The 17,616-nt window shown below is 39.8% G+C and overlaps 2 protein-coding genes across 6 annotated transcripts in view; one reads left to right on the top strand and one right to left on the bottom strand.

Annotated features, from left to right (window-relative positions):
• The window catches only part of LOC144004542 (CDP-diacylglycerol--glycerol-3-phosphate 3-phosphatidyltransferase, mitochondrial-like), a 14,071-nt gene extending 2,889 nt beyond the window's left edge, over nucleotides 1-11,182 (bottom strand). For both annotated transcript variants that reach the window (XM_077501774.1, XM_077501775.1), the window contains exons 1-8: nucleotides 11,039-11,182; nucleotides 9,399-9,516; nucleotides 7,414-7,615; nucleotides 6,589-6,666; nucleotides 3,250-3,349; nucleotides 2,972-3,161; nucleotides 1,593-1,771; nucleotides 177-370 (exon numbers count right to left, since the gene is read on the bottom strand). In XM_077501774.1, the coding sequence (XP_077357900.1) occupies nucleotides 177-370; nucleotides 1,593-1,771; nucleotides 2,972-3,161; nucleotides 3,250-3,349; nucleotides 6,589-6,666; nucleotides 7,414-7,615; nucleotides 9,399-9,516; nucleotides 11,039-11,105 (1,128 nt within the window). In that variant the 5' untranslated portion in view covers nucleotides 11,106-11,182. The remainder of the gene's footprint in view (nucleotides 1-176; nucleotides 371-1,592; nucleotides 1,772-2,971; nucleotides 3,162-3,249; nucleotides 3,350-6,588; nucleotides 6,667-7,413; nucleotides 7,616-9,398; nucleotides 9,517-11,038) is intronic.
• Nucleotides 941-17,616, top strand: LOC144004544 (suppressor of cytokine signaling 3-like). 4 transcript variants are annotated; one of them, XM_077501784.1, is made up of 4 exons: nucleotides 941-978; nucleotides 6,592-6,689; nucleotides 11,884-12,181; nucleotides 14,185-17,616. In XM_077501784.1, the coding sequence occupies exons 3-4, from the start codon at nucleotides 12,053-12,055 to the stop codon at nucleotides 14,692-14,694; spliced, it is 639 nt and encodes a 212-aa protein (XP_077357910.1). In that variant the 5' UTR covers nucleotides 941-978; nucleotides 6,592-6,689; nucleotides 11,884-12,052; the 3' UTR covers nucleotides 14,695-17,616. The 4 variants fall into 4 exon arrangements, with proteins under 4 accessions (XP_077357910.1, XP_077357908.1, XP_077357906.1 ...); XM_077501782.1 differs by lacking the exons at nucleotides 941-978; nucleotides 6,592-6,689 and adding an exon at nucleotides 6,728-9,619; XM_077501780.1 differs by lacking the exons at nucleotides 941-978; nucleotides 6,592-6,689 and adding an exon at nucleotides 10,591-10,971.

Genomic DNA, 17,616 nt, shown 5'->3' with positions numbered 1-17,616 from the left:
TTACAAATGAAGCTTGCAGTGTTGATGCACTCGTTTACATTCCATTGCACTGGCGATTGTTTTTTGAGTTAATGCCCAGAAAATGTGACTAACAACAGGCTCAAATATTCCGGCGTTAGTCATGTTTTTACTCCGTGAGTCACACGCAGGATGACAAACACGCCGCTCTCGCCCACCTGCGTGACCTGCTCGTCCACCTGGATGCCGAGGGGCTTCATCTGGACAAGGGGGAACACCCAAGTGTCCTCGTCCTCCTGTCCCTCCTCCTCCTCTCGGTGCTGGCTGAGAAGCAGCTGCTGGCGCACGCGGGCCATGTCCACCACCTCCATGATGCGCTTGCTCGCCGCGGCAGAGAAGTCCTGCCTGTCGCCTGGTTGTCGTGGAGATCCAAAGGAGGTCAAGACAGTTTAGTGTGGGTATTGTTAGTTTATGCACCATACCAGAATTACGCACTTTTTTTTTCTCTATGTTACGATCTTATTCTGAATTTTTTAAAACATTTGCAAAAAGGCTTTTTTAACAAAAAATTGTAGAATTCTGTTAAGGGTAAAAAGAATTCACACCATTTTGGAATAACAAAACGTTCAAAAAGTGAAAGGCTTTTAACTACTTTCCGGATGCTCTGAATAGTCACCATTTGTTTAAAACAACTAATTACAGAGTCATTAGCAGGTTAGTTTTGGCCTTTATAATAGACAGCTTGTTTACTCATTGACTACAATTGTGGCAGCTAATTTTACCCTTGAAAGTGTTTCTACTATGAGGAAATGTTAACGGCATTTTTATCAATTAACCACATGGGTGTGTGTGTGTCAGTATGAATGCGCGTGTTCTTCTAGGGCATATCGCCTTACAGCATCACTGTCACAGCACAACGCTATTCCCAGCGTTTGGTTTCCGCAGTCCGGCAGACATGATGTCATTCACCCCTCAGAACTGGCATCTTGGAATTCTGTACTCCAGTTATGGCTACGCAATGTAAGTAAGTGTGCGTGTGTGTATACATGACGCCCAATGGTAGAAGTAAACGTAAAATTCAGGACCGATTTAGCTTTTTACTTTTGCCATATTTTGTTACAGCCTTATTCTCAAATAAAATAAATCTTAAAAATTCTAAACACCCCATAATGACATGAAAAAGCTTTAGACGTTTTTGCATATTTATTAAAAATCAGAAATCACAGGTACATAATTATTTACAGCCCTTGCGCAATACTTGTCTGGTTTGGCAGTAATTACAGACTCGAGCCTTTGTAAATATGATGCCACAAGCTTGGCACACCTATTTTCGGGCGGAGGAATCTCTTTGCAGCACCTCCCATCAGGTTAGACGTTTGTGTTTTGAGACATTAACCCTTGGGTGTTTATATCAACTAGATTTGAGTCAAGCTTTAGAAAGATCTTAAAGATGTTAAGTACAAACAGGACATGTACAATATGTACATGTGGATTCTTAAGTTTAAAAAATGTTTTTTCATATAAAAATGGGGTGTTGTGAATATAGTCTGGATGCGCTGTTTATCACTGTAGTTGTACATCCAAAATATTAGAAACATTGGCACAATTCCACACAAAAATTTCAAGTTATCAACCTTTGTACGGGTGCACCATGCCATCCCGCATGGCCACCGAGTCATCAGGTCCAAGCTGTAGCGAGACGTCCCCGACCGCCTCTACCAGCTCGGAGAAGAAGTCCGCGAGCTCGCCGCAGTCCTCCAGCAGGACGTAGCGGTCCTGCCGGTTAGTGAAGTAGGAGTCGCTCAGATTGGCCCTGAAAAAAATGACACCCAAGCGTGTTTATTTTTGTTTTAATGCCTGTTCACAAAGTGATAAAGGCAAACTTGAATAGATTTGCTGCGGCAGAAAGATCTAGAATGGCAGGTCAGCAAGCCACAAAATTTTGTGAAACGTTGCCAGAAGAGCTGTTTATAGCTGTATTGCCCTATTTTCAACCTTCTTGTGGGTGCTTCCTTACCATACTACATGCTCTCAATTGGAGGGCTAAAAACTGGGTCATAATTGACTTTTGAAAAGGCAGGAAAATTTATTACTAACTTTTTGTGTAACATTTTTTTTAAGTATTGTCATTTTTGCTCTATTGATTTTTTTTTTACACAAATACAATTGGGTCATAATTGACTTGAAAAGGCAGGAAAAATTACTAACTTTTTGTATGACTTTTCTTTTTCTTTTCTTTTTAAGTATTGTCATTTTTACTTTATTGATTTTTCTTTTAACAAATACAATTGGGTTATAGTTGACTTTTGAAAAGGCAGGAATAATTACTAACTTTTTGTGTACCTATTTATTTTATTTTAAGTATTGTCATTTTTTCTTTATTGATTTTTTATTTATTTTTTTTACACAAATACAATTGGGTCATTGACTTTTGAAAAGGCAGGAAAAATTACCAACTTTTTGTGTACTTTTAAAAAATTTTTTTTTAGGTATTGTCATTTTTGTTTTATTGATTTTGTTTTTTACACAAATGCAATTACAGTTTATCAGTTGGGAAAAAAAGGTGACATGTAAAATTAAAACAATTACATTTAAAATAGTAATACAAAAATATGTATATGGGATAATACAAAATAGGATAGCACAGTGTAGGAGTGGTTAGCACATCTGCCTCGTAGTTCTAAGGTTTAGGGTTTGAATCCTGGCCCTCCTGTGTGGAGGCATTTTCTGTGCTTTCTAACTCAGTCGCAGGCCCAAATGAGATATCTAAAATAGTTATATCAAATAAAGTATAAATAAAATATTGCATGCGCTCCGGCAATTGAATACACGCTTCAAAGGATTTGCATTTGCACTTCCTACGTAATCTATTTGATTTTGCAGTTTGTTTGCATTTTTCATCAGTTTCCAGCAAAGTCTACAAACATAACCTGACAGAAAAAACACACATGACGCTGTTGTTCAAACATTTCCAAGAACTGATCCGAGAAGTCACTTATGAGTCGGCACCTACCCGCTGATGATGAAGCTGTCGTCAAATAGGTAGACCTTGATGTGCTGCACGCCGATGGTCTCGTTGAAGCGCTGCGGCACCAGCAGCCTCAGCAAGCCCCTCAGGTCAGGCGTGTGGTATAGGGAAACGCGCATTTGCGAGGTGAAGCGCCGTAGCAGAGGCAGCAGCATGGTCCTCGAGTTCACCTGCCCTGAGGAGATGAGCAATCGGGGAGTGTTAGCGCACACCTTTTTGCCCCTCTGATAGACATGTTTTCTGTGACGGGGACCGACGCTGACCTCGAGAGCCTCGTGTGTAGTCCAGCAACACAGAGACTTTAAGGTCGGGGGCGTGGCTGTTTTCTTGCGAGCTTTCCAGTGCTTCCTGCAGGCAGTTCACCTGCAACACAACAACAAAAACTGTAGAAATTCATCATAAGCCACGTTTTATGACTGTAATGCATAGATACCTTGGGCTGCTCGATTATGAAGAAAAATATTTATCATTATTATATTGGTAATAATTGAAATTATGCTGAGTACGATCATTTGTTTTTTGGTACAAAACAAGAAATGTTTAATTGGCGGACCTCTACTTGAACTACGTTTTGCTGTCAAGCTAGCTTGCTATCAAACAGGTGGCTATCATTGATAACACTTTGTAGTGCCTTAAAAGGAACAAGATGTTACAGAAAGAGTACAAAAAGATGTGGATTGGAGAAAATGGGTGCATTTTTCTATAAATAGTTTTGCGAACGTTCTATAGACAGTTTCGTTTGGCAAATGGCGATTGATGAGGTGCCGGCAGGTGGTTACTGTGGAAACTGGCCAACTATGTGGCATTTTATAAGACCTTCTAATGGAGGATTTTTAGATTGAAACTTTTTTTTTTTAGTATTAAGTAAGGCCATCATTTTATTTCATGTTGTTGGCAAGCTAAGCCCTTTAGCACTGTGATGTTAGCATGTGCCCACTGAGATGGATAAAAACGGATGGATTTTGCAGCTTAATTCATACAACGCAAACGCAATATTAATCAGAATGCTGTTTAGACTAGTGAGGCTAACGCCAGCCCAGTTGAAACAGATTTTTGGCCGGTATAGCTAAATTATTCACTGCCAGCCTAGTAAAAAAAAAAAAAAAAATGAATCTTTGATGTCTCGAGCCATCAATGGTAGAGAATGAGTTAAGTTGCCTTTGCCCTCGTTGAGCTGACGGAATCTACGCGCACTATCCTGTTCACTCTACGCCCTCGGGAGTTTACCCAAACGCAACAATAAGCTTATTACTAACCGATAATTGCCAGCTGACACTAATGACAGGTTATTAGCGCCTGCTGCTCTTTTAATAGTGCGACAAGCTACATTGTGTGCAATGACGAATCGAGCCATGCCGGTACTCGACATGGCAAGAGCAGAGTTTAACGCTGATGACTCAACTATATGCATCTGGTGCCCAAATGCATGCTTCTTCTTTCTAGAAGTGACACGTAGGTACACTCCCCTGAATGTTAATGCTTTTCATCTTAGCCACATATTTTTGCATGCTTCCAACTTTGTGGGAACAGTTTGGGGAAGGCCGCAAAGGGGAAACGACTCCATATTTTCTCCCTTTCGCGCAAGTCATCTGAGCTGCCTTTTTTTTCCCCCGGTTTGCTGTCCTTCGTTTTAGGCTGTGATTCCTAACCACAAACTAATGTCCCGCGAGACATCATCAGTCTGTCAAACTGTTGTTGTGACTTTTGGCTTGTCCCATCAGGGGTCGTCAGAGGCAGTCACACACGTGATTTGTTTGGCACAGCCTAAATATTTAACCAGGCTTGTGCCATGGCAAACTATCCAATTCCACTTACGGGTAATTGAGCAGAAAATTAACTTATCCATCTTACCTATCTGCAGTGTATTCACAAAATCACCTACCTGTATTCATTTTTTTTTTATGTGGGACCTTGATAAAGGAAAGTCGTAATCAGTATCAAATTAGTTTGTTGAAGTGATTTATCTCAACCAAGGTTATTTTAGTTAACTAAAACTAAGGATAAAACTTAAATTCAAAAAAACAATTTCGTTAAAGAAATAAAAACGAAAATGCTTTCTGAAAAACTAAAACTAACTGAAACTTCATTTTATGTTTACAAAACTAACTATAATTGGCAAAAATGTCCTTCGTTTTAGTTTTGGGGAATTGATTTAATGCATGAGCCTCTGGGGATGATTTTAAATGTGAATTAAAATAATTTATTTTGAGATTAACGGAAGTGATGTCATCTAGCAAAGCACCTTCAGATGACGTCGCTCCCACGGTGTTTTATTTTTTTAATATTGCGCACAAGTAATACACATTTCTTTTAAAAAGTAAAACTAATACTGAAACTAACAAACTAAACTAAAACTAAGCATTTATTAAATAACTTAAACTAACAGAACCACCCTGAAAACTAATAAAAAAAAACTAAATTAAAAACAAAACAAAACTCAAAACGAAGTAAAAACTAACTAAAATGAAAAATTCCAAAATTCTAATAACCTTGATTTCAACTCAGACTAGGATATTTCTAAGTGCATGGGACAAGTGCTCAACTTAGCCAGAAGTCATGGATTGTTTACACTCTGCTGAGTGGCTATTAAAATTCTCAAGCATCTGTAAACCATTTACTATATTTTGAAGGGTAATTGTTAGAAAGATGAGTTTGAAATTATGTACAAGTGTTTTGGAATCATAGTTTGTGGTATATTTGCTGTTTAAATTATTAATATATAGGAAATTGAGTGCGAATTAGCAGAATTTAGTTGTATCTTGTCATTCAGACAACAGAATCATAGCTTGTATTCAACTACAGAGGCATAGATTTCACACTCAGTAAGTAAACCAAGAGAAGGTCATCATTGTTTCTGTATTTTTTGGATGGTGCGCTGTAAGATTTTTCCCAATTAAAAGGTTGGGAAACACTGATGCAAGGTGCCAATGTGGAAATTAGGGGGTTTGAAATTGGCCCGATGTATTAGCGGCAGAACAGATGGAAACTCCCTGGCCACGCCCCTTTCTGTTAAACACACACCACAAATATATTAATTATTTGAATGGAGGTTATGTGGCACCATTCTTATCATGCTTGCGTCTCATCGCAATCAAACATATACACAAAAACAACGACGACGCTTGGGATTTCGACAGAGCCGAGTGACTCATCCTCAAAGACTTTTGGCAGCGACGCCAGCTCACTCGGATGCTTTTCACCGTGTGACTCAGCTTCTCTGTGTGGCGTACTTTTTTGTGTATGTGTTTTTCAAACAAAAACATCAGGCAAAAGAGCTGAATGTGAGCATGGGCCCAGACTGCGGTTTTCATGCTGTTATGCTGGGTTTCCAGGCATGGCGAACAGCACGCCAGCGCAGGCCAGCAATGCCGTCCTTAGACCCGTAAAACCTCAACACTTTGCAGTCATTGCTTTTAGTTGGCGTGGGCAACGTTTTCATTCTGGACCTTTTTTTTTTTTTGCGCCAGAGTGGACCGTGACTCACTTTTTCTGGCATCGTCTTTGGCCGGAGTCCGTTTTTGGTATCGCTCTCACCTGCCCAAACTGAAGATGGCCGTTCTCTCCGAGAACACAAACACAGTAACACTGCATCTTTCTCTCACCAGGTCTTGTTCCAGCTGACCCGTTCCCAGGTACAAGGAGGCCAACACTACTCGTCTCTTTGCGGTCCTGACACGTGCCTGATGGGAAAGGAAAGCTGAAAGTGAGTATGAAGGCGCGGGATGTGAGCGTGATTCCCACAAATGACGACAGCTGTGTCACAGACGCTTGGCCAGCTGGGAACGTTACAAGTTATATTGGATACTTACTCCTTGAAAAAAAGACGCCGATGAGATTTATTCCTTTAAAAAAAAGGTGTCTACAAGATTTATTCAAGTTGCATTTGAAGAGGAAGTCAACCTTAAACATTTCTTGAAAATCATGTTATGTGACCTTACTAGTCTAAACATGAAATTCTGATTAATATTACATTTGTAGAATATGAGATATGAAGCACAATTCAGCCGTTTTTATCCATCTCAGGGGGTGGCCATTTTGCCACTTGCTGTCAACTGATGACATCACAGTTGCTCCGGCAAGACCAATCACAGCTCACCTGTTTTCTGAAGCTAAGCCCTGATTGGTTGTTACCTGAGCAACTTGTGATTTCATTTTCACTCGATAGTAGGGGTGTTAAAGGTGGGGTCTTCCGTTTTCACTCAGGAAAATGCAGGATGTATACCCATGAACACCTTCTCAATATACACCTCTGGGCTTCTGTTAACGTGTGGTGGACATTTTTAAAAAAGGTGTCTACGAGACTTATTCCTTCACAAATTTCCACTCAAAAGCTTCTGTTAATTGTAGAGCGATTAAGCCTACTGGGAATGTAGCACCTCCTGAATTAATTGAAAAAACATGAGGCCAGTATCTGTCTTTGAACTGACCTTTAGCGTCTGGTAGAACTGGTCCGGCGAGGCCAGCACGTGGACACGTGCGCCGTTGACCCGGAAGGCCGGCACGCGCTCCGCCATCCATCGGAAGTGAGCGTGGAGGCTGCGGGGCGCGCCTGGCGCCGTGGCAGCGGGGGCGCACTCTGGAGCAAGCTCGGTTTTGGCCAGCAGGGGCGCCAAAAGCAGAATGGAGGAGCTGCGCCGACGGAAATGTAAAAGTGGGTCAACTGCATTCAAAGAACGTTCAAAGGCCCATGCTGCTGTGCTCAATAACAAAGGCGGGGTTCTCTCAACAATGCAAACGTACATGCCAATAAGGAATGTCAAGACTATTGATTAATCTATTTTTTGTGCGGCATGTGGCCAAAGCAGTTTTTAGTCCTGCCACAAAGAGTTATGAAGCATATACAGTGTCCCATTTGGCTGATGATAAGTCATCCGCTGCTGCGGATTTCCCACAGACACCTGGCAAAATGCTTCCTTACAGCGCACATGCCATGCAAATTAGCAAAATAGCTCACGCCATTGGCTTTGTTAAATTATGCAAATGTGTGGGTGACATGCCAATGGCATTTCCCATCGCTGGTATGAATATCCTCCAGGCCAAGTTTAAAGTTGTGATTTTACAGAAGCAATATGCTTCAGGTTACCATTTGGTAACAGTGAATGCTTTACAGTCCACAAAATAATTTCCAGTAAATTTTTGGATCATGTTTAAAAAAGTGCACACTTGCATACCATTAAAACAAATTTAACCCGTGTCTTCTCCCAAGTTTAGCAATGTGACAATTAAAACACTTTGATGATTGTGATTTATCACATACAGTAAATGTGACATTCCTGCATGAAAAGAGAATAAGATGTATTATTTCAAAAATAATTGTTTCAGTTTACTTTTGAGAATGTAATCTCAAGATTACAATTAACTTTCTGTGTGTCTTTGTCCTTGTAAAAACTTTTTTTTTTTTTTTTTACTGAAAAAATAGGACTTGTTATCAGACCTTTAGAACGTTTTTTCTTGGGGAAATTTTTTTATTGTAACAATAACAGTCAACTTTTTAATTCCTTTGGCATGTAGGCATACACGTGGTACTAAATTAGTTATTAATTGTTGTAAGGATTAGGTGAGGGTTCTTTGAAAATGTCTTTTCTGTAGGGCATCCCTAGAACCAAAACGTTTGCGAACCTGTGGTATATTAAACCGTCAATGAAAGAAGTAAACATAACGTAAAAAAAAAAATTGTACTGAAGAAAATGAGCTAAGATTATGGTAATTATTTTACCTTTTTTTTTTTTTTAGATATATATATACACTTCTATTGAAACAATCAGAAAAACATTACATTTGGAAACATTTATTGCATAATGTTCCAACATTTTTGTTCATTTGAAAGACAATAAGTAGAAAAAAAAATAAACAAATTCACACCATTTTTTTTTTAAATTAATTTTATTTTATTTTATTCACACCACCAAAACAATTTTACCCAATTGGCTGCTATTTGTTTATGTCATAAAGTGGGCGGGACAAACGGCGAAAGCAGCCAATGCCCTCTCAGAACCACCATTCCGGTAGCAGAGCAGCGCAGCACTTGGAGAGCCGATGATTGTCGAGGACAGCCGAAAACTAACGAGCGCCATTGGAAGCATTTTTAAATGGCTCACGAGTTCTCCCGATTAAATCAACTAGCTGAAACGAGGACGATAAAGAGTTCATTTCGTGGCAAACGCCTGAAGTAGTGTTTATTATTACTATTTTTTTTAATAACTCGTGGGAATACTTCCTCGAACGTTGGAAGACTGTAAAGCAAGGGAGAAGGACGTTTCAAGCTCACAGCAGCATTTAAGCGGCACCGACCGTGTTACTACATTAGCATTCGCAGGCTACTACTGTTCCTGTCAACGGGATGCCTATCTTACGACACGAAACGTCGTATTTCACCGTAATTTCCGCGTGTTATTTTAACATCGTCTCTTACCCGCCTCGTCGGTCCCGCGCGCGGAAGAGCCGGTCAGATATTCGCGTGAAAACCCCGGCCAGGGCCGGCGAGTACACGGAGTACACCAGCCTCCTCCAAGACATGGGGGCCGCCATTGCTGCCGCAGCGCCCATTTGAAGGGGGAAAAAAAACAAAACAACCAAAAGCTTTATTGACACAAAGCGTTGGACACGTGACAAGACAACCTGCGGAGGCTTTCAGTGAGTAGAACAAGCTTGGCATCACTCAACGCACATTACGTTCCACAAGAATGATGCCAACCTCAACCTGAAATACACGAACAGATACGGTATTTGCATATCCATTGATAACACTATATATAACAAGCATTCCTCATTGTACCATTATGCACAACACGGAACATCACAGGCACGTTAACCGACAAGATTATCGTGTATTGTTCTTTTTATACACTTAATATGCAAATGAGGGGAAATACTTGCACACAACTTTTTTTTTTTGTTGCTATACACAACGTTGTATTATTATTATTATTATGTTAATATTATTATGTTATGTTTTTAATGCATGCACAATGAGTTCCTCCACATATTGACTTGCTTCACAGGCATGTCATCTGACAATTAGCGTAGATTTTCAGCATAGGAGGGCCAAAACATCCCTAATGAAAATTAATTTGGACTAAAAGACTGGCCACCAGAGGGTCCGAGAACTGCACAAATGGAAATCAACCTTTTTTTTTTAACAGATGTGTTGCTTTTAAATATCATGAACATGACGACTATATTCTGGCAGTTTTAATATCACGATATCACGATATTGCACTTATCGTTACATCCCTATAATGCATACTAAGTGTACTGTGTGTGTATTTTTGTACTCCATATGCGCAAACATTTGATATTTGCTCGAAAATGTGAGGTCACATCTACTAAATATGTCCACATGGGCATGAAAATAAATCTTTAAAAACTGTCTACATGTACTATTTGTTTATATCTGTTTGTACTTCTTACTGAATCAACATCAAAATGTTGAACTAAATCATCGGATCAAATCCACTCACAAGCTAAAAAATTAAAATTGAATTGAATTGCACCCTAAATAATCAAAATTTTACACATTTTTTAGTTAATTAAATAGTTAATTAACTTTAAATGAAAATAACAATGTTATCATTCAAATATATCTTTTTTTTTTTTTTTTTTTTTTTCCCCAACCCTATCAACAAAGGTTGTCCATCCTCTGATGGCGTGTGTAATTAGTTCAAAGTTAATTGCAGGACTTTACCGTGTAACATGCGCATGACTGCGCACAAGTACGCCTGAATCAACCCCGCCCTTCCAAAAAAAAAGCATAAAAAGCATACAATGTGATAAATTATCACAATGAATATTTCATGCCGTGTAAAATGCGCGTGGAATGGCTCGAGCGGTACCAGGAAGCGGACCCTGCTGCAAAGGTCACCGCGATTATTTACTGGCAATCCGCCAGAGCGAGTGCAGCGCATGCGCGTGCGCGAACCCGTGCGTTTACTGGAAGAAGGGGGCGGGGCCTTACGATCGGCTTTACTCACTGGAAACAACCTCCGGTAACCTTCCGCCACACACATACACACACGCGCACACACAAACATAAACACACATACGGTCCGCTACCTCCTTCCCCGCAGACGGCAGCACCGCCGCCGCCGCCGCCGCCGACGAAGACGACCGTCCTCGGCATACTTTTTTGGCGGAATATTCCGGTGGGGGGATTTTAATGCCTGAGCTAATCCTCCTCCATCTAGCACTACTCTCGGGTAGTTTGCCGAGTGTGTCTTTTGGCGACGAGTTGCGGCGCGGGGTTGTATTAATCCGCAAGGTAAGTTCGCAAAGTAGACCGCGGTTAAATGTGTTGAAAATTCAGTACTGGGACTTTCTTAGTTACTTATTAGTCAAAACGGCTGCTAGTTAAACTTAAATGGCGGCGCCGAGCTGGTATAGGGGTCTATATGGGGAACTCCTCTTTTCCAGTACCCCAACGTCCACGCTCCAGCGCGGGCAACATACACGAGGCCCCCCTCACTGTGTGAAACTGGAGAAAGGGGCCAGTGAAGCAGTATTAAAAACTGGAGTGAATAGGAGAGAAAAAGGGGGCAGTGACCCCGTTATTTTTGAACCCCCCATGAACAATCGATAGCAGCTCCAGTTGCTGAATGGGATGCAAGGTGCATTGCAAATGTGTCATTTAACCCTTTGGGTCAAATTTGTTATTTTTCCAGGTGAAAAGTGATGACTTTTTTTTCGAAAAGAGACCCCATTTCTGTGTGTTACATTAAGGATAATAGTGGGAATTTTACAACTGTGACATTGTTGTTTATATGTATGTGTTTATTTTTAAGGGAGAGGGAAATTGAATCAGTGACACGCAATGTGCACCTGTTGGTCTTTAAAGGGTCACGGGGGGAACTCAAAACAAACTGTGCATGCAAAATGAACATTATCATCCATCTACTGTGCAGGTGTGTCTCGGTGGTCTCTCCCAGCCCCTCTCTGGATGCATCCAGCTCCTCTGCCCCCGGGCCCTGGACCCGGTGCGTGACCCCGCCGTCCTCCCCTCTGTCCCCCTCGCCGACCGGCGCCTTCCCGCCGTCGCCCGCCCTCTGCCCGGAGGCGGATGGCCGCGGCGCCATGGTGGCCTCCCGCCGGCGCGAGCCCCTCGCCATGAGCCGCGGGACCCCATCAGAGGGGAGGGTTCCACGGTCCGAATGCAGCCCTCATCACTTCAAGCCCTTCCGCTCGCACGCACACTACCAGCAGGTCAGTCGAATTTCTTTTCTGTTTCTTAGAGACAGCTCCCGGCTGAAGTTTACTGTCAAACTAAACATAAAACTGAAAGAATTATGTTTGTCCAAATTCTGCTAGCTTCACGCTAACACATAATGTGAAACGCCTTAATGAGGTAATAAAACTAGCAAATTACTCCCGCTGCATTGAACAACTTGTATTTTAACCCAGACAGTCGCAATTACTTAGATTTATTCTTGATCCTCTGCAAAAAACAAGTCTTCATCTGTGTTATACTGATCCCTAGTGGCCAAGGCGCACACACCAGAACGAGCAGCACAATGTCAAAAAATACTTTAGCATGAAATCATGATGCACAAACATTTTGAACTGGAACGGATTATCGGCAATGCCAGTCATTTCAATAGGGAAAGATGATTTGAGATATGAATGTTTTGAGTATTGAGCATGGTTACAGAACAAATTTAAATTTATTTGGACTAATATTGATTTATTTTATTTATTTTATTTATTTATTTATTTATTTTTAGGCTTATAACGTTTTCAATATTTGACAGACTAAAATTGCGATAACGGTTGATTAAAGAAATACATCACTTAAATTTCAACATAAATTTTGATCCCTTCGCACTTAGAAAAATAAAGTTATGAATTAGAGGAAGCACATTTAACTGCTTTTTTTGTTTATCCTCTAATATTTGTTTAATTTTACGACTAAGACAAATCTGACATTTTTTAAAAATGTAATGTTAATATGTAAATAAAAAAAAAAAGGCAAAAAAAATTAAATGATTTTTCCCAATTTAAAGGGGATAAAATCGTCCAGCCAATTGAAATTGGTCAGGGCCTAATATGATCTCAACTATTTTGATTCTATTGTCACTTTTTTTCAGTGTCAACATTTTTTTTATTTTTTTTTATTTTTTTTATGTTTTTAAATTGTTCAACTCATAATTATTAACGCCACGACAAATCTTTTCAATAAATATTTGTTTAGGGAATTCCCCTCAAACATGCATCAATGAGAATAGAGCACTCAGTTTTTTTCCTCATTCAAAATGATACATGTTTAAATAGTTTATATGGTACAAATGTGTTCAATTAAACAGTTCACCTGGTAGATTTCACATTGAGCACAATGTTTTGAGTACTTATAAAAAATATAAAAAAAACTTAAAAAAAAGCTTTAAAGCTTTGTAATGGTTCCATTTGATCCAAAGTTATCCACAAGTTTCCAAAACATAAACAAATGTCCCCCAAACATGATTTATATTTAATTATTAACTGTAAAACTAACCGATTCAGTCGATGTTTAATGAACTCACTCACAGATCAAAGTTCAACGACGATAATTCAAAAGATGCATGTTTGTTTGTTTTTATTTGCACAAATATTTGACAAGAAAAACGGGAAAATATATAAATATATATATATATATATATATATATATATATATATATATATATATATATATATATATATATATATGTATATATATATATATATATATATATATAATTTATTTATTATGAATTCCTTTTTCTTTTTTTTCTTATTATTACCATTATTATTATCGTACAAATATACTTTCTTGAATTATATATATATATATATATATATATATATATATATTTATTTATTTATTATTTATTTATTTATTTATTTATTGTTATTATATGTAATATTTTGCAATGGTCAATTTGAGATGGCACACCACAACTATTACTTTCATTTCAAACAATATTTTGTTTATTACCTATCACAGATTGTCTTTAGTGATCATAATTATTTATAAAAAAATATATATAAAAAAAACTCTATATATATATATATATGGTAATGTAAACATAAATAAATAAATATATTTACTTGCAATTTTTTAATATAATTTTTCCCATTTAAAATGGCTTATTTTCAACCCACAACATATGAGTAGCATTGAAACTTGTATTTTGTTTCAACAACCAAATCCCCAAACCCAAAATAAAACCCCAACAACAATTCACCTGTTTCAGGTGATGCGTGCATTGGGTAAGCTCCAGGAGAGTGGCTTCTACTGGGGCGGGGTGGGGGGCCGCGAGGCCAGCTCCCTGCTCCGCTCGGAGCCCCCCGGCACCTTCCTGATCCGGGACTCGTCGGACAACCGCCACTTCTTCACGCTGTCGGTGCAGACGGCGCGCGGCACCAAGAACCTGCGCGTCCACAGCGAGTGCAGCGGCTTCTTCCTGCAGCCCGACGCGCAGTGCGCCCAGGAGCCGCCGCGCTTCGACTGCGTGCTCAAGCTCGTGGCGCACTACATGGGCAAGGGCCCCGCCGAAGCCGGCCCCGGCCCCGGCCGCACCGTCTATCTGATCCACACGGGCGGCGAGCGGATCCCGCTGGAGCTGCGGCGGCCCCTCCTCAACTCCCTGTCGTCCCTGCAGCACATGTGCAGGAGGACCCTCAACAACCAGGGCCTGGGCGGGGCCGAGCGGCTGCCGCACACGCTCAAAGACTTCCTGGAGGAGTACGACGCCCCCATATGACTGACGGGGTGCGCCGGGCTCAGACCAGTTCTCGGCGGCGGGGACGTGAGCGAGAGAAGAGGTAAAACTTTCTCCCGATTGACTGACTTAGACGCCGAGCAAAGCCTCGTAGAAGACTAAACGAGAAGAAGCGTCTTGTGTACGTGTGTTCACACGGGACCAAGCTCGACTTTTGTTTGTTGTTTAATCCAAAATCCGGCTTCAAAAATACACCATGATGATGGAAAAAGAAGAAAAGCAGGAAATGGGATTAAGAAGAAGTCGGGTGACAAAAAAGAGACGCCTCGCGCTTCGAGGAAATGACAGGCGGACGCCCCAGAGCCAAAATGGCGTCAAGTCTTAAAAATTTTTTTTTTTTTTTTTTTTTGTAGTTCTCATCTCATAAAACACGTGGAGTCTAGTCTCAAAAATACGGAGCTACAGAGGGTCCTCGTCTTACGTCGGAAGTCGGAATGCGTCAAATCACTAGTTTAGTAAAGCCATAATTACAGTATTTGTTTGAAAAACATACAACCCTAATGTATCGCGGTAACTGAGTGTGCCTTACAGCAAATTAGCTCCTTCATTGCGCGCCGTACCAACACTGAAAACTTTGTGCTACGTCGGGAACGTTGGAATGCAACGACTGGAAGAAAATCAGATATGGTGCAGTACCACCAGAAACCACATGGGGCAGTGTTGTGATAAGAATAATTTCTTGGTATGGCGGTAATTAAGTGCAAATTGGCCGACGATAATATCAAAATACAGCTGTAATATCCTGGATATCCTTGGTTTAAATTTTAACGCGGGTCTGAATGCACCGTAGCCGATCACTAACCTATGCTAGCGCAGGAGCAAAGTCATTCTTACAAATACGGTGATAACTGAGCGTGCCTTCCATGCATCATGTGACCACATAGTATAACGATTTTCTTGCGTGCCATTCCAAACGTCAAAACCTCGTAGAAGGGGGCATTTGTAAACCGAGGACCTCCCATGTGTTGGCTAGCTAACATTGTAGAAAACGGTGAAAAAAAAGAAAAGAAAAAAGTATGATTTAATATCATGCTTTGAATGGGGTAAAAAGTAGCGCCACGAAAGCGGGTGTCCTCATTTGACAAGTTTCGTTCATACAGCCCAATTTGTCTGAACTAGATCATTAACCTATGCTAGCACAGTTATAATTACAGAAAATACTTTTGTGAAAAATCTCAGCCCCGAAATATAAAACAAACCAATAAAAAAAAAAAAAAACAGGACCCTTGAGACCTTGTATTTCGGGAACCGTAAATCGAGGGACCCCTGTACATGTTTTCATATAACAATATATAAACATAACTTTATATATACACGCGCATAAATAGATGCATGAGTGCTGCCCCGTGAGGTCGGCGCACTCATTTAGCGTCCGTATCATTAATTCATCGCGCCGAGCCGAATGACTTCATCAAAGACGAGCATTGATTAGTCGATTTAATACGGCGTAGTTGTTAAAAGGCCGTATAAAATGTTAATAATGAGTCCTGACGCTTAGCTTTTCACACAAACTAGCCTTTTTTTTCCCCCGAGGAGCAGGTCACTTTGTTTAGTATTACTCGGCACGTTTCAAAGTTTAGTAAGCTAAAAGAGATTTTGACACGTAACGGTCACCAAATTAAAGATGCATTGTGTAATTTTTTTCGCGCTCGGTGGCGCCCCCTGGAAGATTAGCAAAAATTGGTTGATTGGCAAGAAGTTCGGCAGACAAGTATAACATAATTCATGTCGTTATTGAAGTCGGCCATTTTGTTTGGCTAGGTTTCATTCTTTGACAAATTCCTACTAGGGAATTCATGTGGACAGATCGGCCATTTATGATTGCAGCTTTAGTTTTAAGTAACCCAAGAAAAAGTCTCAACAGGTCCAACAGGATGTCGGCCATTTTGTTTCAAAGCAGCCATTTTTAAAGGGACAGCAGGAGAGCGAGGCAACAGTGTGCTGTATTCTTATTTTTTCCCGCTTCCAGTCATGCCTCACGACAACACATCTTCCCCCTCCTCTCCAAAAAAGGGACTTTTTTTTTTTTTTAAATTGCATTCACTTAAAAAAAAAAATCCTGTTTTTCTGACTAATTTTTGGGGGGGAGCTTTTTTTTTGAGTATTTTCTTCTGTTTTATTGAATTTTTGTTTTCACTAGTTTTCTGAGTAATTTTTTTCTGTTTTTTAAAACAATATTTTTTCTGGTTTTTCTGATTTTATTTTCTGTATTTCTTAGTAATTTGTTTTCACTATTTTCCTGAGTATTTTTTTTCTGTTTTTTTATTTTTTATTTTTCCCCGTTTTTCTTTTTTTTTTTTTTTTTTTTTTACTGTTTTATAAAATAATTAGTTTTCTTTTTTTCTGAATACCCCCAGAGTAATTTTTTTTCTCAGTTTTTCTGTTTTTTTCTTTTATGACAGGAACAACTATTCAGAAAAAAAATACTCAAAAAAAACAAGCTCCCCCCAAAAATGGTCAGAAAAAACAGGATATATATATATTTTTTTTCAAGTGAATGGAATACGCTTCCGTACATATTTCCCCCCCCACAAAAAAAAACAAAAAAAAAAAAAAAAACTTTTGGAACGGCGCTAGCTAACCTGTGATCCACTCGGGAGCGGAGGCTTTTTCTGCTGCCGTCCAAAACACTACAAACAAAACAGGAAAACGCGTTTGTGCCGGTGGACCCGTCAACGTCACGTCATGTGTATGTATGTGAAATCATTTTGTCTTTTATAAAGACTCTACTTAACCGCAGCAAGATGGCGGCCACTTAGTGTGGCACGACACAAGCTGTAATCTCTCAACAACAACAACAACAACAACAAAGCAAGAAGAATAAATGAGAAAAAAAATGAAACGTTGCACATATTTATATTTCTAAAATATTTCAATAATTTATATTAAAGAGCACTATTTTTA

Source organism: Festucalex cinctus, chromosome 17, assembly GCF_051991245.1.
Source record: "Festucalex cinctus isolate MCC-2025b chromosome 17, RoL_Fcin_1.0, whole genome shotgun sequence".
Taxonomy (NCBI): Eukaryota; Metazoa; Chordata; class Actinopteri; order Syngnathiformes; family Syngnathidae; genus Festucalex; species Festucalex cinctus.
The sequence above is the reverse complement of the archived record's forward strand: the minus strand, read 5'-3'. Positions and strand labels throughout refer to the sequence as shown.